The 25,858-nt window shown below is 47.9% G+C and overlaps 1 protein-coding gene across 7 annotated transcripts in view; it reads right to left on the reverse strand.

Annotated features, from left to right (window-relative positions):
• The window catches only part of LOC119397741 (dual 3',5'-cyclic-AMP and -GMP phosphodiesterase 11), a 532,132-nt gene that overhangs the window by 79,517 nt on the left and 426,757 nt on the right, over nt 1-25,858 (reverse strand). For 5 of the 7 annotated variants that reach the window (XR_007416391.1, XR_007416392.1, XM_049416417.1 and 2 more), the window contains exons 2-7: nt 25,387-25,643; nt 13,772-14,137; nt 13,202-13,372; nt 6,517-6,732; nt 5,084-5,248; nt 606-695 (exon numbers count right to left, since the gene is read on the reverse strand). Coding sequence is in view for 4 of the 7 variants with exons in the window: in XM_049416417.1 (XP_049272374.1) it covers nt 606-695; nt 5,084-5,248; nt 6,517-6,732; nt 13,202-13,372; nt 13,772-14,137; nt 25,387-25,643 (1,265 nt within the window). In the remaining 3 variants the exon portion in view is untranslated. The remainder of the gene's footprint in view (nt 1-605; nt 696-5,083; nt 5,249-6,516; nt 6,733-13,201; nt 13,373-13,771; nt 14,138-25,386; nt 25,644-25,858) is intronic. The other 2 variants (XR_007416393.1, XM_049416418.1) reach the window with 1 other exon arrangement.

The raw sequence follows: 25,858 nt of genomic DNA on the forward strand, positions 1-25,858 counted from the left end.
GTTTTACTGCCAGAATTTCCTCAGGACAGCTAGCAGATACCTCGAAGTCAGATGATGTAGGAAATAAGTACTATTGGCACACATATCTCTGGTGCACAGGAATATGCTTTGTATGAACTTCAAAATGATGACACGTTTTCTATCAGGAATTGTTACACTTATATTTAGGATCTTGCAGTTATAAAACACAATTAAAAAAGAACCACTAATGGTGCTCAGAAGTGTGTTAGCCTTTTTTAACAAGCAGTCCTTTTCTTTTTTTTTTTAATTGTGTATTAAAAAAAAAGACCTAGGTGCTGTTGCCTCTGCCCGCAGCTCGACAGCAGTCTACAGTATTGCGTAATACCTCATTCTTACATGACTTATGAAAATTATGAAGGAAAGAAGATGACTTTTTTTAAGGGCTCGTTTTTCGTTGTTAGACACAATATTAATGAGAACTTATGTACAATAATGCCAAGGAAAGTATAGGGGATGTTATTTTTAATAATTAGGATATAAATGTGAAGAAAGTAAAGTGGACGAAAAGATAACCTGCCGCTGGCAGGGACCGAACCTGCCTCTATTATGGATAACTTTCAATATGTCTGTATGAGCACGCATACCTGGTTTCTCTTGTTTTCAAGCTCAGACCGTTCATAGAGCTGAGCGTTTCGCAGAACGAGGCCACAAAACTGCAGGTACTCCGAGAACACCTAAGTGAAGAAAACACCATTAGAAAGGGGGATACCAAGTGGGAGGTCAAAAGCACAGAAAGTTCTGCTACAGCTGTCTGAAGCAAACCTTGAGAACTCCCTGCCCACCAATAAAATACCTGTAATGTAAGGTGCTTGCTTCTGTTTTTGTCACTGTAAGCTGTTGTTAAATGCATTGCCATGAACTCACTATGGCTGCAAAAAATACTCTACAGTTCGACCTTGATATAATGAAGCAGGTAAAATCGGCCATTTAATTACTTTACATTAAAACATCGTTAAATTGAAATTAAAACCTTTTATGCAAATTACAGTCGCCATTTTTACATGGAAAGTGCCACAATAATATGAATGTTCGAATAATCGCTCACTACGAAAAAAAGATTAAGACGACGAAAAAAAAATAATTTTGTTGGGCCTGCAGAGGCCAGTCGCCTAGGATTCGATGCCGCGGTGGCAAAGTCCTCTACACAGCCCCGTAAGTCACGCGTAAAGCCGAAACAAATGCAAGTCCAACGCAGTGACTCTGGTCATCAAAGCTCGGGTGTTGCCCTGAGTGGTCCGATGCCGATGCTATATGCTCACTGAACCGAACCATTTAATGATCTGCACTATGCACTAAGTTCAATGAATGCGCGCCGAAAACCGCGTCGCAGGCAGAAAAACAAAAAATTCCGGCCTAAAATCGCATGACAGCAAGGCGGCAATCTGAATTACGGCACCGCCGTTTATGGTTTCCGCGTTTTGTTTCGCGACATCGCACGCCGTTCGTCTCGAACTTCGGACCCGCTATGCATTGGATCCACAACTCTTTTATCACAGAACATCCCCACAATTTTATAGTGCTGATGGCGGCGCGGCTGGTATCTGTGAGCAGCTCGGCCTTTACCGAAGAAAAAAAAAGCTCACTTCCGGCAAATGCACTAGCAGCTGTATATGTCCGATTTCTTTCGCTGGTTATTTATTCTCTTCGCAAGGCCAGAATAGCTTCTTTCGCGTGCGGGATCACGAAGCGTGAGCAGGGTGAGCTATGCGATATCCACGAACAAGCGGCGCGGCGTCTCACCAATCGAGATCGCTTGCAAGATACCAGCCTTGTCGGTGCATGCACGTCCGTTTCTTAGCGATCGCGATCGCTTGCAAGATAACTGCCAGCTCGTTGCGTTTACTGCTACCGCCTCTACAGCAACTCGATATCTCGTGCTTGTTACTTGACACGCGGCGATAAGAAAGATGCCAGATTAGGCCTTGACGCACGGCACGCGCGGCGACGTACACGAAGTGTCGGGGCGGTTGAATAGTGCGTGATGCGATATGCGTGTGGTCTGATGAGGTTTAATTACATTATCGCAGTTTAGCATTCTGGCTACATATATTTGAATTATTATCCCTTAATTAAAGCCTCTATTTTGATATTGCATTTATTAGCTCCTGGAACAACTCCCCCTTTCTTCGCTGATTTTTTTTTTTCTTTCATTATTACTCTAACTTTCGTTTAAGCTTTGAATAACATTAATTCTAGATGTCTGAGTGAGAAACAAGATAAGAGAAGAAAGGTAGAGAGGTTATATATATATTCAAGTTATGTCAGTTAACTGTTTTTCAATGGGGGATGGGGTGAAGGCTTCCTACAGGTCTTGCTGGGTAAATATCTTGGCAGTCCATTACGATGTGCTAGGCCAGTTCCGAAATTTCTAGCCTTTATTCCCAAAGGTCATGCCGCACTATGGCCTCGAAACAATCTGCTTGTTGCGATTTTCTTTGAATGTCAGAGCAACGCTGCAAAAAGAGGTCTCAAGAGCGTTATTGCAAGCCATTCTGCACAACCACAAGATATGGCATAGTCGTCAGATTTCATTGCACCATTTTCCAAACGTCCGCGGGGCCCAGAAAGTTGGGAAAGGAAAGTCTTGAACAGTGACAATAGATGCACACATATGCCTGTGATCTTTCCAGCCAGATGTTCACTTTTAGCCAAGTAAGATATAGCTTACATTATTTTCCTTGGAGTGCTTTACTTAAATTGATATGCAGCTAAATTAACGTACTTCGTACGGTCACCTACACTGCTAGATCTCGACGTAGGTGTAGCCACAAGGGGGGGGGGGGGAGGGTTGGTTCAACACACCATCTCGTCCCCTGCCCTGGCGCGCTCACAGTCTCCCCGCTCTCGAATATCCGCGCGCGAAGACAGCGAGTCCTTACCCGCGGCTGTACAGTGGGACCTCTTGAATTCCCTACCCACAGCCACACCCAGGTCTTCAAGGCCCTTGGAGACACTGGACTGGACAACCGGCTGCACAGCCCACACGCCATGTCCTCGGTTATGGATGCCAGCCTGCTCTCCTACATCTATCTTCTCTGCTTCATTTCCCATCTTTTCTGCCCCTACCCCACCTCCCTACAGACGCTCAGCCGTGCTCCCAACATAGGGCTGCAGAATTACCGCCGTTTCCTCTCTTCAGCCTCTCCTTCTCCTCCTCAGCACGCCAACATGCTTTCTCTCGTTTCCACAGAGTACTGCCCGAGGAGCACGTTACCCGCTTGGACCACGTACACACCAGCACGGCGACGCCAACGCTTCGTTTGGAGTGTCCCTATCGCAATATTTTTTTTCGGCGCAAGTGACTATCGACAATACGTAATATACTCACATCCGCCTTAGATCGATAAGCGCCTGAAAATTTACTGGACGATCGTAATGTGCCATTCTGCAAACGCGGAGACATTGTGAGACGAACCTTCTGATTGCGCGCCAGCCGGGACTTTCTGCTCTGTCATAAACAGCCATTTCGATAAATACATCTAAAATCTACAAGCAAGCATCACCCAAACAACAGCACACCAGCGCTCGTACTACGTCTCACTGAACAGCTCATTGAACAAAAGTGGGCGTCGGCTGATCAGGGGTCAAAAATGCCCTCGTTTGTAAAAAAATTGCGGGCAGTTTGCACCAAGTCGCGCAAAGCGTGGCACAGCGAAGCACGGACCCGTTGCCGCTTGTACTCCCCGTCGAACGACACGTCTAGCTTCGAGATGCGCAGCTTCCTCCTCGTCGGTGGGCGCGGCTTAGCTACTGCGCATGCGCGGCTTGGCCAGGTGGTGCGGTATCTCGCCGATAGACGATGCGATGCTTGCTTCCTCTTTCTATCTTTTTTTGTATCGTCGATGTTCTCTCTGTGTCTCTTTTTCTTTCTATTTCTCTCTTTCTCGTTCTTTCTGTGCTACGCTTTACTCTCTCCCCTCATTTCCCTCCTCCTCATCATCACATCTCTCCTCCTCACGCTCCCTTCCTTTTCCCATCCCGTTGCTATGCTCCGCTAGCGTGCCTGGATAGCCAAGTGGTTAGGACGCTCGCCTTCGGATAGAGGGTACGCGGGTTCGAATACCGGCGCGTGAAAAATTTTTTCGGCAAGAATTTTTCTCTTTATTTATATCTTTCTTGCCGTCTCTCTGTTTGTTTCTCTCTTTCTTTATTTCTCTTTCCCTCTCTGTGCTCGTTCTCAGGTAGTCGCACAGTGGCACATACCCGTTAAGATGATGATAGTTTTCTGCGATCGACTCACAAGGAACGATAAACAGCTTCGCTGTTAAAACGCTTCGTGGCCGGCTGACGCCTGTGGAGCACTGCGGTGCAGCCAGCTCATTGCCTTGACATTTGAAAGTTTTACTGTCGGGGGGACCGTACACGCGCGTGCGCACGAAGTTTCACCGCAGCGCTCACCCCCCTCCCTGCTGGTCGAGTCCGATAGAAAGAAGCTTCGTAATGGATGCAAAAATGAAAAGGAAGCGATGACGGCCTCCTGGCAACGGCCTGCCTCTGGTCCCCGACCTTCCGGAGGTAAAAGTGGGAAGTAAACAGTGCTTGGATTGCAACGTCAGAGGTCCTCGGGCGCCATCATTTTGTCTAAAACCTTGTGAACTTTGAACAATCACGGGACAGGTCGAGTTGAGTAAAGGTATGAGGAGACATGGGAAGTGGGGGGCCACCCCCCCCCTTTCCCGGTACGCCTGTGCCGGCGACCCCTAGCTGTTGGGTCCAGGAGCACTCCTGTTCTTCTGTAGTCTTCCTGCTCAGTTCATCTGTTCGCCAGCCGCCCCGAAGGAGAGTACAAAAGAACGCAAAAGCTCGTGTACAAAAGCCGCCTGGGGCAGGGGCGTAGCCAAGGGGGGGTTCAACCCCCCCCCCCCCCCCGAAATTTTTCAGTTTTGCTTGCGTATATAGGCACCCACACATACAAACGCACCCACGAACATACATAAAGTATGGTTGAACCCCCCCCCCCCCCGAAAAAAAATTCTGGCTACGCCCCTGGCCTGGGGGCCCCAGCCCTAAAACTCTTTTTTACAACGCCAACAACTCCCGAGGAGATCGAGGAAGCGCTTGCCTTCTCGTCGTTGCTGTTGAAGACGTCGTGCTCGTTCTTGCCCTTCTTGTTGATGACCTGCGCGACTCCGATGACTTCGCCGTCGCGGTCGAAGATGGGCATGCACAGCATGCACCGCGTCCGGTATCCGGTGCGCAGGTCGATGCTCTTGTTGAACCGGGAGTCCTGCGAGTCACATAATTCGGCAAACATATACGTGGCCGTGTGCGGTTACAGAGAACTCTTAACGTTAGATGTCCCATCAAGGCAAGAAAGCACTCCCCTTTTCGCACACACCCCCCGACGTATACATGCACTTACAAGCATACACGCCCGCAAACAGTACAACTGGACACGGCATCTTAGATTCGCGATCGAACAAAATAATATAACACCAAGTCTACAGTGCAAAGCTTGGATGCATGTTCACTATAATATTCCGAGAAATTGGATAAGCGTTTCAATCAGCTGCGAGAAAAGCGTTCACGCAGAGTATTGATCCACGTTGAGTTCAGCTTGACAGTACGGTGCAGTTACGGTATATTGCATGACAGACACAGTAACTCTATAGTTCGTACTAAAGTCCCTAGATTTTTCCCTGTTAAGGAAAAATCTAGGGACTTTAGTTCGTACGAATTAACGACGCCCCTTTCCCAAGCTGTACGTGTGTCACTGGGCGACTGGGCAATACGACACCTGCAATCTGCCTGGCCATCCAATAAAATTTCTTTCTTTCTTTTCTTCCTCTTCCTCTTCTTCTTATTTTCTTTCTTTTCTTTTTTTTTTTTTTGTTTATAGCGCAGCGTTTGAGTGTCGTTGTCCATCACCGTAACCAAGCGAACGAGCGCAAAGAAAAATCTCCTGGCTCGCGCGCCTCGAACCACGCGATGCTCTTTTGCCCTGCAGTTCGCGCCGCCGAAACCGAAACAAAAGGAAAAAAACAATAAACAATAACAGTGCAAAATAAAAATGAAGAATAAAGGGCACATAAAGAGTTCTCTGTAACTGCAGTATGTGCTGACGAAACAGAAAAAAAAAAAGGAAACAATCATGAAACCAAAATCAACAGTAAAACTGAGAAAAAATAAACAAGAAATAAAAAATAACGAAAAAACAAATAAAGAGTTGTCTGTAACTGTTCGTACATACATGTTCCCCACAAACTCTTCGCCTCAGTACATCGCCAAATGAAAACACGTGTACAGCCACGCTTACGTTTCGCATTAGGGAGTATCGTAATCGTCAGCAATACTTTTTTTTTAGCACACATAAGAAAACTGCGTCTGTCGCGTAGAAAGACGGCAATCACATTAATCAAGGCTTCGGGACACCTGCGTCAGCGAAACAGAAACTTTGAACGATATTGTTGGGAGTAGTGTCTTCAGACACGAGTCACTTGACCTCCATATACATGAAGGCGTCAGAAGAAAGATTAACTGGGAATAAGAACGCACGTTGTAGCAGTCCGGTATGTTGACGGCCTCCTTGCTCTGCGCCACGTAGCCGACGATGCCGGAGCCCCAAGGGACGCGCACCTCCTCGTAGCGAACCTGGTCGAGCGTCGAACGGCACGACACGTCGAACAGCTGGCTCACGAGGCAGCGGCCCGACGGCGAGTCTCGGTCGCCGTGCACGAGGAACAGCGAGCAGCGGTCCGCGTCGGTGATGACCTGTGACACGAAACGCGCCCGGAAGGCGGCACTGAGACAAAAAAAAAAAAAAAATTCACGAGCCATTCCATTCTGTGGAGGTGGATGAGCAGCGAGGCTGTGTAGCACACGGATGTATTTCATTTATTAAGGCGAAAGCCTTAGATGCCTCATCAAACGCGAAAATTGACCGTCGGCGTCAACTCGCGTTGACGCCGATGGTCAGTAAATCATATGAATCACCATGACGTCACAGGTCACCAAAATTTGTGACGTAACTATGGCGTCAATACCGTGACGTCACATGATGACGTCATCAAATGACATCGTCGCTTAGTCAAAGGTGGGCTGATCACGGAGGCACTGCAAAACCAGGTACGAGGTGCAGTAAGCTTGCAATGCCTCCGATCCTGGAGGCAGTGCAGAACCACGTTAGGTGCAGAAAGCTTTCGGAGGGGGGCGGGGGAGGATCAAAACATCGACTGAGAAGAAAAAGAAAATGGCGTTCGCCTTCGAATCGTCTTCGGCGAATGCATAAGGAACCCTGTGAGTTTTTCATTTATGTACTCATACGTGATTTGTTTGTTTATTTGTTTTTCTTTTTACTTTTTTACTTTTTTTCTGTTTATTTTCAGTGGATCAGTGGTGGGGAGTGGGGTTTGCCCGATTTCTGTGTCAACTAGGGTTTTTCTGTTGGGTAGGTAATTGTTGACTAGGTTCATGGAGTTACGATATGTTCATATTTCTTATTACTCTCAGGGTCGAAGTCCCATCAACCAATTCGCCCAGTCTGGGTGGCCACGGTTGCTTTTTTTTATTTGAATGCAAAGGCCGTTCATGATGATCATATTTTTCTGTTGTGTAGTTACGAATGGCCTAGTTATACATATAAACTTTTCTGTAAGAAAGCATCATCGCTTCGGTGTCATGTGCCAGGCCTGGGGCTGTGCCACCGTTAGAGAAGCGTTGAAAAGATGTTCTATACTGGTGGCCGTTAGATGCTAAATTAGATCGTATTGCAAGGTCGCCATGAGCCTCGTAACGCAAGTTCACTTCACGATCGGTCATAGTTGTCCCATCCTGATCACGCTGATCGTATGAGTATACGCATTCACGAAAAACGACTTACGCCAGAACTGTTTGTAAGAGAAAACTTCAGCCGATTCTGATCCTGGATGAAGCCATCTGACCAATGGCAATTAAATATCACTTAAGAACGAAAAGCTTTGTGAATACGAGGCACGGTCGTTGGCCTGCATACGCACACATACAGCGCAAACTATCCCCCTCGCGATTCGCACACATAACGCATACATACGCATATCGTCGTTTATTTTTTTTTTTAATAAACGTACGCAAGGAGATGGACGACCAGCAGGTTTGATGGAAATCACTGCGCGCGACGCAGGCAGATTGTCTATCTGTGTAGTCGTCCTTATTTGCATAATCAGAGTTTGGCCGGGAATCACAGACTGCGGAACACAAAACGAAGCGCTCAAACTTGAATTCGAGTATGTATAAAGAGGAGGTCGTCGATGTCTCCTGTTCGAACGATATTTACGGGGAAACACGCATTTTCTGCGTGTTTCGCCGTCCCTGCATCGGCTTTTCTGCTCTTCGAGTGTATCGACATGTTTGCGTAGTCTGAAAATGTCTGAGGACAACTGGAAGCGACGTCCTAGCTTCAACTCAAACACCCCTGGCGTTGAATATTGATGAACGCCGGAGGCAACAAGGCGGCGACGTCAATAAGCGTGAGGTAAGGGAACGACAGCGAGTCGATGCTCTTAATTATCAGATCCCATCCGCAATGCATTTATATATTGGTGGCAGTACTCTAGACGCGGGCACAAAACATATTTATACAGATATACAATGACACACCATCATAATGACGATTATCGGCTTCATCACACACTTAATTATAGTGCTGAAATATACCACGTGCAGTGCCAACCAGTGAGGTAACCCTTGATCAAATAGAAAGCGCTATACGACCTGACGCAGCAAGTAAACTGCCGTGGACCGCCTAACGTATATTACACTAGAACGCGAATCTTTCAGCGAAATGGTTAAGTATTGCTGTGAAAAAGGTGCCGCGCACTAAGACGTGTCAGTTTTCGCGCGAGGAAAAGCCGGCTTCGTGAAGCTTGTCATCCGACGAATGAGGCGTTTCACCGGTGGTATACGCATAGCGTTAGGCGAAACCACGTGACAAGGCTTGACGTCCGTCGTCGCTAAGGGACACGGGAAACGACACGCGCCTTTGAGCAGTGCATCGCCGGAGACAACCTGATACTATGGCGCTGCTATAGCACGTACGCGCGAACGCGCGACGGGGTACTGCGTCCGGCTCATGAATCACGCAACACGCAACGCCGATCACAGGATATGCCGCGCGATCGCCACTCCATAAGTGAACGAGGTTCACGTTGCGGATGGACGTGCGGCCAGTGCAACACAGAGGCAACGCGGAAGAGAAACCGTGAGCCGTCGCGAGAGCGCAAGAGAGCGTCAGATGAACTTCCGTATCTGGTGAAGGTAAAAACCTCGAGGCACTGCGCCGACCAAAATGAAAGTTAAAACACACAGCAAAGACGTTTCGGCTCCTACACGGGAGCCTTGTTCACAAGTGAAATGAAACATGCGTCAAGCAGTTCGCCTTATGTAGGCTTGAATACGTCACGCAGGCAGCGCGCATAAACTGGCGGCAGATTACCATCGCTCCTGTTGAGAGTGCGCGGTGTGGTCTGTATCACGAGCGACTCAAGATGAAGACGCCGTGACAGTCCTTTTTCTCTAGCGAGAACACGTGCCCTCCCCCAGTCGATTGTGTGTCCACCTGACGCATGCTCAGCCAAAGCACTGGATTTCACATTTCCCTTCTTCACGTCATAATTGTGCTGCTTGAGACGCCGTTCAAAGTCACCAGTCTCACCAATATATACGTCGTCACAATCCGCGCATGGGACAGCGTACACCACACCGGGGAACTTCACTTTGGGTAGTCTGTCCTTCACATTCACGAGTGATTGTCGCAGTTTCTGGTCTGGAACATGTGCCACCTGGACGTTATATGAACGCAGAATACGGCTTAGGGCTTCGCTTATGGAAGGGATATACGGTATCCCCGCGCGCTTTTTACCAGAGGCAGCACAGGGCAATTGTGGACGTGCCATTTGTCGTTCGACAGCGTTCAAGAAGGAATTTGGATAGCCACAGGCTGACAATTCCCGCCGCACCAAGCGTATGTCCGCTGCGTAGTCTTCTTGTCTTGTGCAGATTTTCTGCGCGCGACGTAGAAGCGTAGAAACCACTGCCCTTTTGTGAGCAGCAGGTTGCATGCTATCAAAATGCAAGTAACGCCCTGTGTGGGTCGTCTTCCTGAACACGCCAAACGTCAAAGTGGGCCCTTTCCTTTCGATGAGCATATCAAGGAATGGGAGCTTGCCTTCGACTTCTTCCTCCGCCGTAAATTGAATTGCTGCTTCCATGCTGTTCAGGTGTGAAATGAACGCCTGAACCGCTTCGCGGCGTATGATGCAAAAAATGTCGTCCACATAGCGGAAGAACACCTTCGGAGCCGGGCTGAACGAGGAGAGGGCTCGGCTTTCAATCGCTTCCATCGTCAAGTTAGCAGCGGTTACCGATATCGAAGCACCCATAGCCGTTCCGTGAACTTGTTTGTACAACTTCTTTTCGAAAGTAAAATACGTATTCGACAAACAGAACCGTAAAAGCCGAACTAGGTCCGGTACATCGACAGGCGATCTTTCCGCTAGACTTGCATCCGATTCCAGAGCGGTCTTGCACACATCCACAGCCAGTTCTGTTGGCACACTGGTAAAAAGCGATTTGACGTCAAAGGACACTAAAATATCATCTTGATCGAGGACGACGTCACGGACTTTGTCCATTAAGTCGTAGGAGTTCCGGATGTGGGTGCCACGGTGTCCCACAAGGGGCGAAATGACACGATGCAAAAATCCTGATAGCTTGTGCAGGGGGGAGCGCGTAAAATCCACTATTGGGCGCATGGGGACGCATGGCTTGTGGACCTTGGGCAGGCCGTACAAAGCCGGTGCTGAACCGTTGTGACAAAGCAATGTGAAATACAGGGACTTGCGTTCAGGGGGAACCACACGGAAGACATCTGCCAAGAGCTTTTGGAAGTCCTTTTGCACCTTGGGCGTTGGATCCCGGTCAAGTGGCACGTACGTGTTTGTATCCTCTAACAGCGTCAACATTTTCCTCGAGTAGTCGGCTCTGTCCAGCAGAACAGTCGCGTTCCCCTTGTCGGCGGGAAGGATCACGACCTCACGGTTGCCGCGAAGCCTCCTGACCGCTTGACGCTCTTCTGAGGATAGGGAAGACGAGGGGGGCGCCCGGAGTCTCGAAAGAACAGACACCACACGTGTGCGGGCCTCATCACGGTGGGCTGGGTCAACTTGACTGACGGCGTTCTCTACAGCACATACAAACTTCTTTTTATCCGTTGATGCTCCCATGTTGAAGTTGAGCCCGAGGTTAAGGACAGAAAGTTCAACCTCGTCTGGTTTGTATGAGGACATGTTGAGGACCGTGCATTTTGCTGCTTTGCGTTTAACGTCGCTTCGCTGAACCTGAAGTCTACGAATCTTGTTTTCATGCGCTAGGTCATCCTTTCGTGCGCGAAGACTTGCTTGAAAATTAGCATGCAGCTGTATGCTTGTGAAATCGTTCGGCAAGTGATACTCGAGGCGACGACGAGCAAAGAAGGCTTGGTTCTCTAGAGTGCTGACCTTTTGTCGGCAGTCTTGAATCCGTGCTTGTAGGAGTTGGCGCTCAGCCTTGGCGACCACGCTGAGGCCGAAGGGCGTCGTTACCGGTCTTCCCAGCCGCAGCGAACGAGGGATCAAACCCAGAGTCTTGCATTTTGAGTTGAACTTGAGATGGCCTTGGAACGCTGCCACTCGTGTCGACAAAGACACAAAACGGCGAATCTGCTGAACGACAGGTTGGCCATACGCCTGACGAAGGCTGATGAAGTTAATGTTTGACGGAAGCCCGTCTGGTCGGGATGATACATGGTGAAGGTAAAAACCTCGAGGCACTGCGCCGACCAAAATGAAAGTTAAAACACACAGCAAAGACGTTTCGGCTCCCACACGGGAGCCTTGTTCACAAGTGAAATGAAACATGCGTCAAGCAGTTCGCCTTATGTAGGCTTGAATACGTCACGCAGGCAGCGCGCATAAACTGGCGGCAGATTACCATCGCTCCTGTTGAGAGTGCGCGGTGTGGTCTGTATCACGAGCGACTCAAGATGAAGACGCCGTGACAGTCCTTTTTCTCTAGCGAGAACACGTGCCCTCCCCCGGCGATGGTAATCTGCCGCCAGTTTATGCGCGCTGCCTGCGTGACGTATTCAAGCCTACATAAGGCGAACTGCTTGACGCATGTTTCATTTCACTTGTGAACAAGGCTCCCGTGTGGGAGCCGAAACGTCTTTGCTGTGTGTTTTAACTTTCATTTTGGTCGGCGCAGTGCCTCGAGGTTTTTACCTTCACCATGTATCATCCCGACCAGACGGGCTTCCGTCAAACATTAAACTTCAACTTCCGTATCTGAAACGTCCGTCTCGTCGTCGCGTTAGGCGCCGCATGTCCGGTGCCATAGCCAGGGGTGTGGTTTGGGGGATTCGCCCCCCCCCCCCCGAAATTTTCAAATTCTGTATGTGCACGTATGCGCGCGCACATACAAACACACGCACGAACATACATAAAGGCGGGTCAGAACCCTCCCCAAAACATTTCTGGCTACGCCCCTGCGCCTGTCCTATTTGAAGCATTACATCAGTTAAATGAGGACTTGTGACACAGGGCTCAGTTTGGCTCATAGCCCGCCACGGTGGTCTAGTTGTTATGGTGCTCGACTGCTGACCCGCAGGTAGCGGGATCGAACCCCGGCCGCGGCGGCCGCATTTTCGATGGAGGCGAAAATGCTTGAGGCCCGTGTGCTTAGAATTAGATGCACGTTAGAAATTTCCGGAGCCCTCCACTACGGCGTCTCTCATAAACGCATCGTGGTTTTGGGACGTTAAACCCCAACAATTATTATTATATGTTAAGCTTGGCTCATGGCTCGTGGCGTTGCGCATGCGTGCTGTCGCTTCCACGTGCGAACGTGAATCTCATTTCGTCTCAGTATACAAAACGAGGTATACTTCCTTGCGGGCTAACACGCACGTCAGCCCAGCTGCATCACAGCCTATATCGACACTCAAGCTATAGGCTATTAGAAAATACAGCCTCCGAAGAAAATACAGCGTCGTGGAAAACAGAAGCGAACGTGTTGCGCGGTCTTGATTTCATTAGCGAATACTTGCGAACAGCACCCTTTCGTGAACAACATTGAACATGCGGCCATAACGCTGCACAATGATGCACAACGACGCTACCGTCGTTTTTACTCATTTCGGCAGGATGCTGACACGTGAAAGGAGACTTACCGTGACGTTCTGGAGGATTTTGTGACAGAGCAGGCGGATGTCCAGTTCGTTGCAGATGTCTTTGACCAGCTCGAAGATGAGTTCGCGCTCGTTGAGAGCTTGTAGCTCCTGCCGGCTGCGGCGTTTGGGACGCACCAGGCCAGTGCTGCCAGGGGCGCCGGGTACCCCGCTCTGCAAAAAGGGGCAAACAGAAATAGTCAGGTAATCTGGAAAACACCCGACATTCCGAACATGGTATTATCGATGTTTAGAAGGTTACTGCATGCACTAGCTCTCTCTCTCTCTCTGTGTGTGTGTGCGTGTGTTGCGCGCTCGCGATATAGCTCCCGCGTATGTTACAGCCATAAAATATGAAGGCTCAGATAACAGCTATCCTCGTCCGTAATATAACAGAGGAGCATTGATACGAATTTTTTTTTGCCCTGCGACATTTACCACGCACAAACACCTAGTGAACAAAGCCAGGACGCAGAGGCGCACTCTGCGTTTGGATCACTTTTGTTTTTCCTCGTTTAAGCATGCAGCCATTAAATTACCAATTCACTTCGCAACGAACGCATGGCAGTGTACCTGGTTCTCCGCAGCGGCAGGCAATGTGAGGAAGGTTGGCGTGCCATCGAAGCTGGTCTGCACAATGGGCCGCAGCGGGCTGCCGCGGTCGAACTCGCAGGCGGAAATCTTCCGCATGGGCGGCGAGATGTTGGCGCCCGCGCCGGAGGAGGAGCCGCCATTCAGCGAGCTCGAGCTGCTGCTCAGCGAGTGGGCCGCGGCCAGCATCGAGGAAGAGGACGCCGACGAGCCGCCGCCGCCGGCCGAGCCCGACGCGCCACCGGCCTGGTCCGCCGCCGGGCATGGGGAGGTCGCCTGCACCACGCTCTGGGGCACGGCGTGCGCCAGCAGCCACGAGTCCACCACCTGCGGATAGCAACGTCTCCGCTGACGTCGGCGCCAGCGCACGGAGCAGCGTTAACACATCGGGGCTCGATGTTGTCGGGCGCGCGTCCATCCGTGGAATCGAGGAAGAAAGCGCGCATCAAGGCCCTAACAGCCACCTCCGTCTAATAAAGGCACTCGCGGGAGCTGTAGTATAGAGCTCTTTGCAACTGCATAAATGACGCCGGTGAGGTCCAGCGCAATGCGCGCATACATTCTCTGCGTCATGCCGGCACACGTTTGCAGCGAGAATGTCTATAAGGCAACAGCAGCTACAGAGCACTCGAAATGGCGACGAGAGATGCAGGGCCCATACATTTTTGCGATTATCATACACTTGTTGCATAAGCGGAACGCAGTGTTAAGCACGCAGTGTCGCCACCAATTCTCGAGGCAAAACAGGATGTTAACCAAAGCAAAAAGCCTCTGTTTCAATGGTTCACGTAGCCAGATCGATGGCGGAGTCGGCAGCAGCATCCTTTCAACGGCACTTGCGAGGTCTCAACCAGACATATTGACCTTTATTCCGATGGCAAAGTTTATACTGCAGGCTGAGGCAATTATTTTAAGTTTTTCTTTAAGCCTCAATATAATTTCTGTACATTACATTGGCCAGCGATCGCGCTTCACGTACGTGCGCGTTCAACAATTAGAACAGTATATTTATGCGAAAGATTTCGAAATCAAACTTTGCTTTGTTAAATAGCCACCGCCTCCATAACATACGCTTATGCGGTCTAATATCTTCGAACCCGCAACCAATAATGATACGCACAATCATTGATTGTATAGTACAAAACCTGCACCAACAGACATGCATACAGGGAACTCTGCAGGTACATGCAGCGTGGCTTCGGGCTTCAGGCAGACTTCCTTGGGACATTACAGAGTCCAGAGGTAACCAGGTTATTACATCACAAACCATTAACGCGCGCGTCATTTGGCCCGGTGTCGTCAGCCGCACCGTGACTTCGTTGCCGAAAGCCAGGAGCGCCGCCGCCCCAGCGGCTCGTCCTTCCTTCATATATTGCTCAGTTGTCCGCTGAGAGACCTTTTCTCACGTCAAGATGCTCTGCTCTGGGCACGTCCGTGGTGTGGCGTTGTTGATTGAAGCACAGGTCAACGGTCACTGTCATTACGTCGTCCTAGCTATTTACAAGCTGTTACAAACAGGCCATATTTGAAGACCGAAGCCACAATCAGTAGACGCACGTCCCCGATTCAAGCATTAATAAATTTTGCGTCAACGTTAGAAAACCAGCAGACACGTCACAGGCTGGTTGGTGGTGGCCATGATTGTGCGTATTATCATTTAGATTGAGCGTGTAGGCTCACCGCTGAGTGCCTTTATAAACAGGGAGGATTTACTAAATTAACAGCTCGTAAAAGTTTCAATCAAATAAAAAAATACATCGTATCAATTGTGCAGTCTATGCACATACATAGGAGCCAATATAATTACACGGATAAAACGTAAATTCCTATGGGTGAACTTCTGGTAGTACGTATTATACAGGGTCTTTCAAGACAAAATGTGTCGAATCCTAAAAAATAAGGTAAATGCAATATTTGATGGGTGCCATTATAATTATTTTTCCTGTGGCGGCAGGCACCTGAACACGACTATAGACATCAATTACGACAGAAATAAATAAATTAAATAAATTAGCGTTTTAATTAGTGGAAACAGGCGGTCGGGTCAAATGAGAGAGATCCCACTGCCGCTTTGAGATTTCGAAAAAGCGGCCTCTGGTAATTATTTCGGAGTAATGAAATTCGACCAAATTAACCGGCAAAACTAAAACCGAAGCGCAGATGGGAGCAAGTAGCAGACGACCAGAATGACGTCACCGTTCACGACAACGATTGCTGTGGTGTTAGTTCTTCTGTATTCGTTAATGTATGTGCGGCATGCGTTACTATATAGTCGGAAACAAAGCCCGCACACCAACGAGGCGAAGTCGATGGATGGTTGACTTCACGACGTTCGATGATTCTGGACGTCTCGGAAAAGTATGGCACTTGCGCTCTTCCGAGTTTGGCTTTCGTTTTCGCCAGCGAAATCCGCCTTTTCCACGACGACCCTGCGCATGCGCTCTCCCCTAGCGGAAAAGTCGCGAAGCGTCTCTTCATTTCGGAGGCTTTGCTTCTGGCAATACCGGTTGTCCCGGCCTCTATCAAGCCCCTACCAAATGGCACAGGAAAATGAAAGAGGCGGATTGGTCGGATTTCATCCCTCTGCTAAAATGACCAGCATCGGCATTTTGGAAATCTGAAGGCGGCAACGGCCTCTTCGCAAAAGTAATGAAATGACTGAAATTGCTTTAACGAAAGTTCATTATTCATCAACTAACTCCCACCTGACTCGACCGCCTGTCTCCCCTAATTAATTTGCGCTTACAATGTGCACTTGTAGTAGAATCAAGACACATCTTATTCGAAGGCAGGTTCGATTATGCTGGATTACTTGTTAATAATATTATTTGTAGGACTTGTGTAATAAGACGTTCACTCAGTGAAGCAACTCCGCCGTATTAGAAAAGGCTTCTTTTCTTCAGATTCAGTTGTTTTCTTGTCATCCGTCAAATTTTCTGGCCGACTTCGGCGTGCAGCGGGTGTGTGGCTTCGTGCGAAACATGGACGAAAGGTAAACAAAAAAGAAAATAAAAAAATGAAAATAATCCTTAATATATGAACCTCGGAGTGGGAATGTCGGCGAGCCCCATTGCAAGGCACTGCTTTTCGGTGACTGACGATGCAACCGCCACCAGCCCCGCTTTGCCATTTAAAACGTTAGAACTATAGCGCACAATTAGCTCACCACGATCGAACTGTAGCTCCAGCGATTGGAAAGTGTATGTACATGTCAGAGATGGCAAAATTACTCCTAAAAAGTTAGTAAATTACAACACTAATTACTTTTCTAAAAATATTTAAATGCAATTTAATTACATCACTAATTACAGGTGTCCAAAAGTAATGACATTACATTACTATTACCTTTAAAAGTAATGAAATGACTTTGAAATTGCTTTAACAAAAGTTCCTTATTCATCCACTAACTTTCTTTACAGCTCATATAAATTGAAATCTCAGATATCTTCCCTCAACTTACCACGCTTGAGGTTTACCGCTCAGACTGATTTGTCTTTGTTATTTTTCTCTCTTTTTTTCTTGTCAATTTTTTACGCCATAAGGGAAGTGGACATGCCATAGTTTATTCAAAAGTTATTGGGAAAGTAATAAGTAATCTTCTAGAAATTACTCGCTCGAAGTAATTCATCACATTAATAAATTGCCAGCCCACAAAACTGAATCAATCATTACATCACTCATTACAGCAAAATATATTTTAGTTACTGTAATTTCATTATATACTGCAAAGTCTGGTATACATATCATGGCACCGATAAGCGGTGCTGCATCAAAAAGGGCGTAAGACGTTGAAACGGCCTACCGAAATCCACAACCAGCCCACTTTTCGTGCATATTTCGGCTCGCAAACCGCATGTTGCGTTCAGTGCCTCTCGCTTACCGCGTGCACATAGTACGTCTTCCCTGACAGGTGTAAGCAGGCAAGTAAGCTCGAGGGCGCGGGTATACGATTCCGGGCCACAGCAGCCGCATTTTAACGCGATAGCGTTAAAGAGCTCGTATCGCAGAAATTCCGCCGTCGGTGTCGGCACCGTTGGTTGTAAGCGAAAAATCATCATCTTGTCCGTGACCGAAAAGTCGAAAAAGCTGCAAATAAAATAACAAAAATGCTGGATCCGAGTGAGAATCGAACCCGGGCCGTCTGCGTGGCAGGCAGGTGTTCTACCACACAGCCACGCCTCTGCTTGGAGCTGCATTGAAAGTAACTTTCATGCTTCCCAAAATTACGCGTCCTGTATACAGGTGTCACAATACGAGATGTAATATCGCAGTAATATTGCGTGGTATAAGCGTACATTGCCATCGGGCGTCATACCACGTCAATATCATAACGACTTGGTGGTTTAAAGACAGCCACCCATTACAAAAGGCACACACATTACTGCGCGTATTCAATTAAGACCACGTAGTGGGTGCATGTCAACTTCGAAAAAGTTTCTCGCACATAAGTGCTCCTGGTTTAAAGCATGCTACCCATTACATAAGGCACACACCTTAGTGCGCGCATTCTGTTGAACATTCGTAGTGTTCGAAGTGCGCACTAGGGGCAGGATATCGCTATCGCGTTCAACTCTTAAAGGCGAAGCTTAAGCGTCCCCCAATTTTTTGATGTGGGCGAAATGCAAAGAACCCCCGCGCACTTAGATTTAGGTGCACCTTAAAGAACTTTAGGTGATCGAAACTAACCAGGAGTACCCCGCTAAGGGGTGGCTCAAAATCGCATCGTGGTTTTTGCCAGTGTTGTATGCGTTACCGAAAAAAAGTAACTAAATACGTTACCCGTTACGCTAACAAAAAAGGAAAGCGTTACCGCCCTATGTTACCTACAAAAAAAAAAGGTAGCGCGTTACCGTTACCGTTACCGAAAAAAAGTAACGCCCGTTACTTCTGCCGTAACTCCAGGGTCAGAAATTTGAATCTGTGTGCCCTGGCTGCAGGAACCAGAATAGCAATTGAATAAACCTCATATTTATATATCTAACCTAAAACATATAACCAAAATAACGATTTTAGCTGAATTACTGATATAACTAGAACACCTTGCACAGGTGTGACGGAATTTAGCAATATTATAGTGGCCTAATGTTTACTGTAGACTTGCATGTGATGGCATATAACTTCGTGGCACATTGTGAAGCTATTTCTCAAAGTGACAGTAAACAAAAAATGAGATTTCGTCATCAACGCTCTCCGGAAAGAAAACACCACTGTTTTCTCAACAAATTTGCAGTAATTTTGACGGAGTGCTTCTGCTAACGTACAAGACATATGCGCAGATCTTGTAGGAATAAAGAAATCCTTAAATTGCATAGTCCCAGAAAAAAATGTTTGCAGCATAAATAATTTTTGTGCCTTTAGCCTATATTATTCCCGCGAAAATTGCAAGTGTTTATGCGAAAGCGTTCAAGGTCAGCCTGGCTCGCTCAGAAAACCAAAACTTATACCACCTGTCAGAAGCAGACAGATGCAAATTTTATTTTGAAAACAGAACTGATAAACAGCGCTATATATAGTGTTGAACGGGCAACTTGCTGACAATTACAACTTGCAGAATTCAAGCAACAACTCTATTTCTAAGCTGTCATCGGACAGCACGCCTCGCTTCTTAGGGAATTTGTCCGCAGACACGGTAAACGGACGCATTAGATGATACTCCTATCGCCAACACCTGGCAGGCCGGCAGTAGTCCGCCGCTGCGACCATGGCTGCGACATAAGCATAGCTCTGGGAATGCGGTGCCTACGAGGCGAAGGAGTTTTGTGTGGTGCTCTTCGGAATAATTGGGATAAAAAGTAACGAGTAACGTAACGCCACACGTTACCGAAAAATGTTAACATAAGTACGTTACTAAATTACCGAAAAAAGTACCACGTTACCGCCAACACTGGTTTTTGCACGTAAAACCTCAACAATTTTTATTAGTAGTAAATACACCAGTACGCCGGGGTTTTTAGTATTGCATGCCTTGCGAGCGGTATCCTAAGCGTAGAGTGAAGGAAGTGAAAGCGAGAATTATTAAGTCACGAAAGTCGTACAAGCGGTGCAAAACACTGGACTAGTTTTACAACATCTAAACTCATTCGCCGAATTATTGCGCACAGATAAAGATATGCACACTGCAGTCATACGGCTTCTATAAAACTGCAGAGAAATATATATATATATATATATATATATATATATATATATATATATATATATATATATATATATATATATATATATATATAATATATATATATATATATATATATATATATATATATAGTACATAGGACGTAAGTTGTGCCACTGCCGCTGGATGCAAACGCACACGCCGCTTGCACCAAGCGCCTGTGGTCGTGCACGTGCCACTCGTATTTTGTACGGTAATGCTGACATCAGACACTACAGACACACGCATACAAATGAGTATACGGTGCATGAGAGCCCGAAGGCTGAACAGCCGGATGTGCCGCATGTACAAGAGGCACGTTGTTATGCAAGTACCTATGTCGGATACAACTTTAGAAGTCTGCGGCATTTCCACCTCAAAGGCGGATGCACACAAGCCTGCACCAACGGGCGCAAACTCCGGACTGACGCCACGAGCTGGACGGCCGGTGACCCCGCCTTAGGAGAACATTGCCGAGTGCGTGAGCGCAACTATTTTAACGCGATAGCGTTCAAGAGCTCGTTTCGCAGAAACTCCGGTGTCGGCGACGCTGTCGGCGACGGTGGCGTTGGTTGTGAGCGAAAAATGGGGGTTGTCCGTGAGGAAAAATTCGATATAGATGCAAACAAATAAATTATAAAAAAACCTTCGGTCCGAGTGAGAATCGAACCCAGGCCTTCTGCGTGGCAAGAAAGTGTTGCACCACGGAGCCACGCTAGTGCTTAAAACTGTTTCGTAAAAAAAAGAAAAAGAAAACAAGAATTTCATGCAGTGGGAGGAGTCTCCTTAACGCATGCAATATTGCGTGGCAGAATCGTAGAATCGCACCAGGCGTCAAACCACATGAAATGCGCGACGAGTGGGTGGTTTAAAGCTGCCCACGCATCACAAAGTGTGCAGCTGCGCAGGTGCGCGCGACGGACGCGTAGTGGGTACTTAGCCAATTTGCAAAAGGAAGAATTATGGCATAGTGGATACTTCGCAACTGTACTTTCAGTAGGCATTCCAGGATAGTTTTAAACGGACGATGTTGCGCGCACAAATGTTCAGTTCCTTGCGGCACAGTTGAAGGCAATGCGCACGGGATCCGATTACGCTATCACGTTCTACTCTTGAAGGCGAAGCTCAAGCATCGTCCAAGTTTTTAGTCGCGGAGGAGATCAGCTGCCGCGCTTCGGTCGTCAGGGCGGGGCCTCTCCAGACTTCTTAAGTTGTATCTATAGTGTACTAGAATACTGCATTATTCTAGTACACTATCGCTGTATCCGACTGTAAGTGTTCGCATTAACCTCAAACAGCTACATGTTAGTATGGGAAGCGAACTATACAGTTCAACATGCATGCGTCTAATAATGGTCTGTTTGAGCGAAAATAAAGTGAAACGGTTACATTCAATGAGACGTTAGTGACGTGACTGAGACGTTAGTCGAACCATGCAGCGATGGCCAACGTCCTGATGCCGGGTGACGACGTGCGTCGTTCGCCTTCACCCTACGCAAGACGCCGGATGTTGTTGTCCGTGTCAGACAGGTGCAAAACGTTAGTTTGTTCCATCCGCATGCCACCCAAAACACACCACAAGAGCCGCAGTAAAAGGTCAGCGAGGAGAGGTGGAGCTTGGATCCTTTTTTTTTTCCAGTGCAGCTCGTGGGGAGCTGCAGCGTGCCCACGGCGTGGACTCACTGGAAGGTTGTCACGTCAGGTGGCCATCTATTTAGGGAACTGCAGGTAAAGGGTGTTAACAGGGATAAAGCAGGATTATGGGGAGTGAACATTGGCGTAATATGTACAACACGTATGCAGGCGCCGTCAGAAATGAGCAGGATTCCTAAGCGCCGTGCCCTAGCAAAGCAAGCTGAATTGCGATATATATATATCGCAATGTTTGCGAATGAGTCTCGCAAAGATGAAAGCACGAGTCGAGAGAAAGACCGTAAGAGTGCGACGAACCCGTCACCTTCGCGCGCGTAGGCAATTTTGCCAGTCGTCGGGATGCAGTTGATGGCCATAGTGCAGAGGTCTCAAGCTCACGTCAGCTAGAGGGCCGCAGTCGCGAAATGAAGTTTCACTCAAGGGAGAGGACAGTGAGGGGGGGGGGGAGTTGAACAAAATGTCAGCTAACGTTGCCATTTGAACGAATGCCTTTCCCATATCCCATATATGAGTTTCCGAAGGGGACTTGACGTCAGGTTTCGTGAAACATATCAATACTGACCTCCAGAATGACTGAAACCTGGACGCCGCTTCTGAAATATAGCTTTTGTTTCCCACGGTTATGATTTAACACATGGTGGCCATATGGCGTGCGTCACGAAAAAAAAATGTCAGAGCCCAGTCACGTCTGTGCAGCTCATGAACATACTTTTAAGAAAAAAAGAAACAAAAAACTGGGACAAAGCCATTTGCGGGCCGGCCCGCTAGCGAGAGGGCCGAGGGCCGCGCGTTTGAGACCCTTTCTATAGTGTCTATAATTATGTATTTACAAAGTGCCCTGACGGTGACGGTTCTTGCGCGTGAGGGACAATTGCCCTTAATGTGAGCTGCACACGACACACGCACACACACACGTACGCAAATGTAGTAATGATAATAATGCAAATGGTGAAGTGTGTATGCACCAGTTACTGGTATTATGTAAACCAATTGAACGCCTGCCGGTGTCGCCGACGGGGTTCACAGACGGGGTTCACAGAACCCTGTCGGCACTGCAGCTCATATTAAGCGCGTCTGCATGTACATGACCATTTCGTTTTGCGATGCAAAAAAGTTCTTTGATTACCTGCAGAGCCAATCATTCCCTCTCTGTTATCTAAAGAAAGAAAGAAAAGTGGAAGCGAATATCCTTATAATGTAAAGTTTCGGCACTCTACTGGCCACGAGGTTTTCTGGTAGGAGGAAAAAAAAAACAAATTTCACGGCGCTTATCTTTACGAATCGACGTTTTACGCGAAATACGGCGCAGTCCATTTCGATACAGATAACTAGGGGAAATTTAAGGTACAGCGACACTACCTAAACCAGTATCATCGTTGCGCTGCAACTTCCGTTCGCAATAAGGCCCCCCTGCCTTGCAATTTGTTGGGAAGCTATACTAGATGCAATGTTTTAAAGGGACCGAAAACTGCCCAGAACGTGTGAGTAGATCATGATGGAAATAAGAAGGCCGTCAATTACAGCGACAGATTCAATCATCCTTTTTGCAATCTCAGTAGGATTTATATGTTCAAATCACGTTTAAAAGTAAAAAAAAAATGGTATTTCGCGCAGCCTAGCGGAGGAGCCTTGACGCATGGATTATGGAGTCGTTCACTTTGCTGTGCGTAGTCTGATGCTTTCATGCGCACCATTAAGCATATTATTATCCATAACCGCTCTATTCTGTGTTGCTTACGAGGTAAAACGAGTTGCACGCTGAGAAGCGGCACTGCCTTCGCGGCAACCAGTCAGAGTAAATATGCAACTAGTGGAACATGTCGAGCCAAGGAGCATGCGCGCGTAGTGTACGCATGCGCAGCAAACCGCCGCGCACAAACACGAACCGCTGTCGCGCTCACCATACTGTTTGCAGCATGTGTTGCGTGTATACGACTTCATCGTCACCGCAGATCGAAAAAAAATTTATTATGAATGTTTCACGACGTTTTCAGCGTTATACAATTCCGTGATTAGACACTCTGAGCGGTAAGCTTTCCGTTGCGCTAAGAAAGCAGGTGCCATAAAACTTGGCTGTCGGTCCCTTTTAAATTGACAACTTCTCAAAAAGGACCATATTTCTTCTTCGCCGGTCTCGCGCTGTGACATGTGACACGCAGAGAGTTACATAGGATCGAGGCTGCGTCCACCACGACCTTATTGCTTCGCAAATTATTATTATTTTTTCACTTTTATCTCTTGGCTGCATGCACTAAAAAACAAAATAAATAGTGCTTATTGCAACAGGAACTGATCCGTGTCCCCGACGTGAGCAATCAAGCGACCATGCTGGTATGACACGTATAGTGTGCCGACCTCTCTGATACGTGAAACCGAAGGTTTACAGTTGCAAGCAATTGATGAGACTCTCGCGATGAAGGCGGACAGTGAAAAAAAAAATCAAAGCGGCCTGCGATCAGACACCGCTCGAAGCCTGCTTTCGTCAAAGTAATTAATGTAAAGGTAAAAATTATAGCTGGACACAACTGTGATCGACAAGGTCAAAATGGACACCCGAGAATACATTCCTTGTGCTCTTGTGTCGCAAGTTCACTTTGTTTATTTCCTTTTAACCAGTTTCCAGAGGCACAGGCCCACAGTGCATCGGCTGATTATTCGCGCACAAGCGCTCGGCTGCGCCAAGGCAAGGCGTTGAAGTCTGCGAGTGGTGGCACACTGACGGTGGAACGAAAGCTGGGTCGCCCGTATAGGATTCGACAGGAATCATCCTGACTGCCGCTCTTTCAGACAGTTTTGCAATGCTTTGTAGAACTAAAAAAAAAAAAAAAAGAACATCAAGAATGTAATACGAGACCATTCTGACTGTTATCGGTACGTAGTGCAAGTTTAATAAAAACGTCACTCTTTGCGTTTTGCTGTTTGAAGAGATCAATGCCCTGGAAGACGCGGAGAAGAGAGACCCAAAAAATCGCTGCAGCTGCGACAACGACAATTGTCTCGGGGACTTTCGACAGAGCTACAGTGTAAATGTTCAACGCGTGCTTTTACGTTCTGCTTCCATATATGGTCAAAACAAGTAATACGATACTACACACGTTCCTGCTCACAAACTTGCCAATCAGCTGAGAGGTCTAAGAGCGAACATGTGTACATCATGCAGAGGCGTGCGCAGTGGGGTAGAGCGGAAGTGGGGGGGGGGGGGGCGTATTTGGTATTGTAACATTTACTATTTAGTAATCAGCACATGGAAAACTCACATCAAATGAAGTGAGGACGAAGCGCCCGGAAAACATTCAACATTCTAAATCAAGCGTGCAAATGGTAGCGCAAGCGGGAAGCGTTCATATTGCTTCTTTTTGTGTGTAGAACTGTTTCACTGTGTATCCAGTTGCGTTGCAGAACAGCTTAGAAAACAGCTTAGAAAAGTGCTCGCCTGCAGTTCCTGTGTATGGCATTACAACTGCAGTAAAGTATGTCAGCTGAAACAGACGTTTCGCTGGAAAGGAATCGCGCACTTTGTGCAAGTATGAATTTTTCGTATGTGTGATAGGCACCAAAGGAAGGGGGGGGGGGCGCTATCATGCTCCCTAATGCAGGACCCTGCGCACGCCTTCGTTAAAGGGCCACCTCTAAAGGGAGAGGGTCCAGCTCACTTGAAGCCGTAGGATGGACCACGTGTATGCAGTTGTTCTGACGGTATTTCTCTCTACTTGTGCGTCACATGCGACTTTGGGGACTCTTATGGGCGTGATTACGTCAGCATGCACGAAGGAGGGTAAGGGGAGCCAACCTTTCTCGAGGCTTTGCGCATGAAGTAATCGCCGACGAAGGCCGGGTGCTCGTCGAGCCATGCCTCGACGCGGGCCTCCTCGAGCTGCTCTGCCCCTCCGGCCCCCTCGGAGGCCTTCATGGTGGGCAGCAGCAGCGGCGGGGGAGCCCCCCGCGGGTGCCAGCCGGGCTGCCACAGGGGCCGCCAGAGCGCGCGGCCGCCGCCCCCACTAGTCTCGCCGCCCGCCGCCAGCCTGCTCCGCTTGCCAGACGCCGGACCTGCGAGCACACCACCACCAAAAGTGTTATAACAGCCACCAGCAGGGCAATGCGCATATCTCATAAGGAAATTCGAGAGCACACATTTCGTAGGCAATTCTCGCCATTTTTTTCCGCAAGAATTATAAAGGAACCCAACGAAACCCTAAGTTTTTGTGTTCACGTAACAACCCTCGACATTGCCGGTTCTTTTTAAAGGGCATCCTTTCAATGGA

Source organism: Rhipicephalus sanguineus, chromosome 1 (genome assembly GCF_013339695.2).
Source record: "Rhipicephalus sanguineus isolate Rsan-2018 chromosome 1, BIME_Rsan_1.4, whole genome shotgun sequence".
Taxonomy (NCBI): Eukaryota; Metazoa; Arthropoda; class Arachnida; order Ixodida; family Ixodidae; genus Rhipicephalus; species Rhipicephalus sanguineus.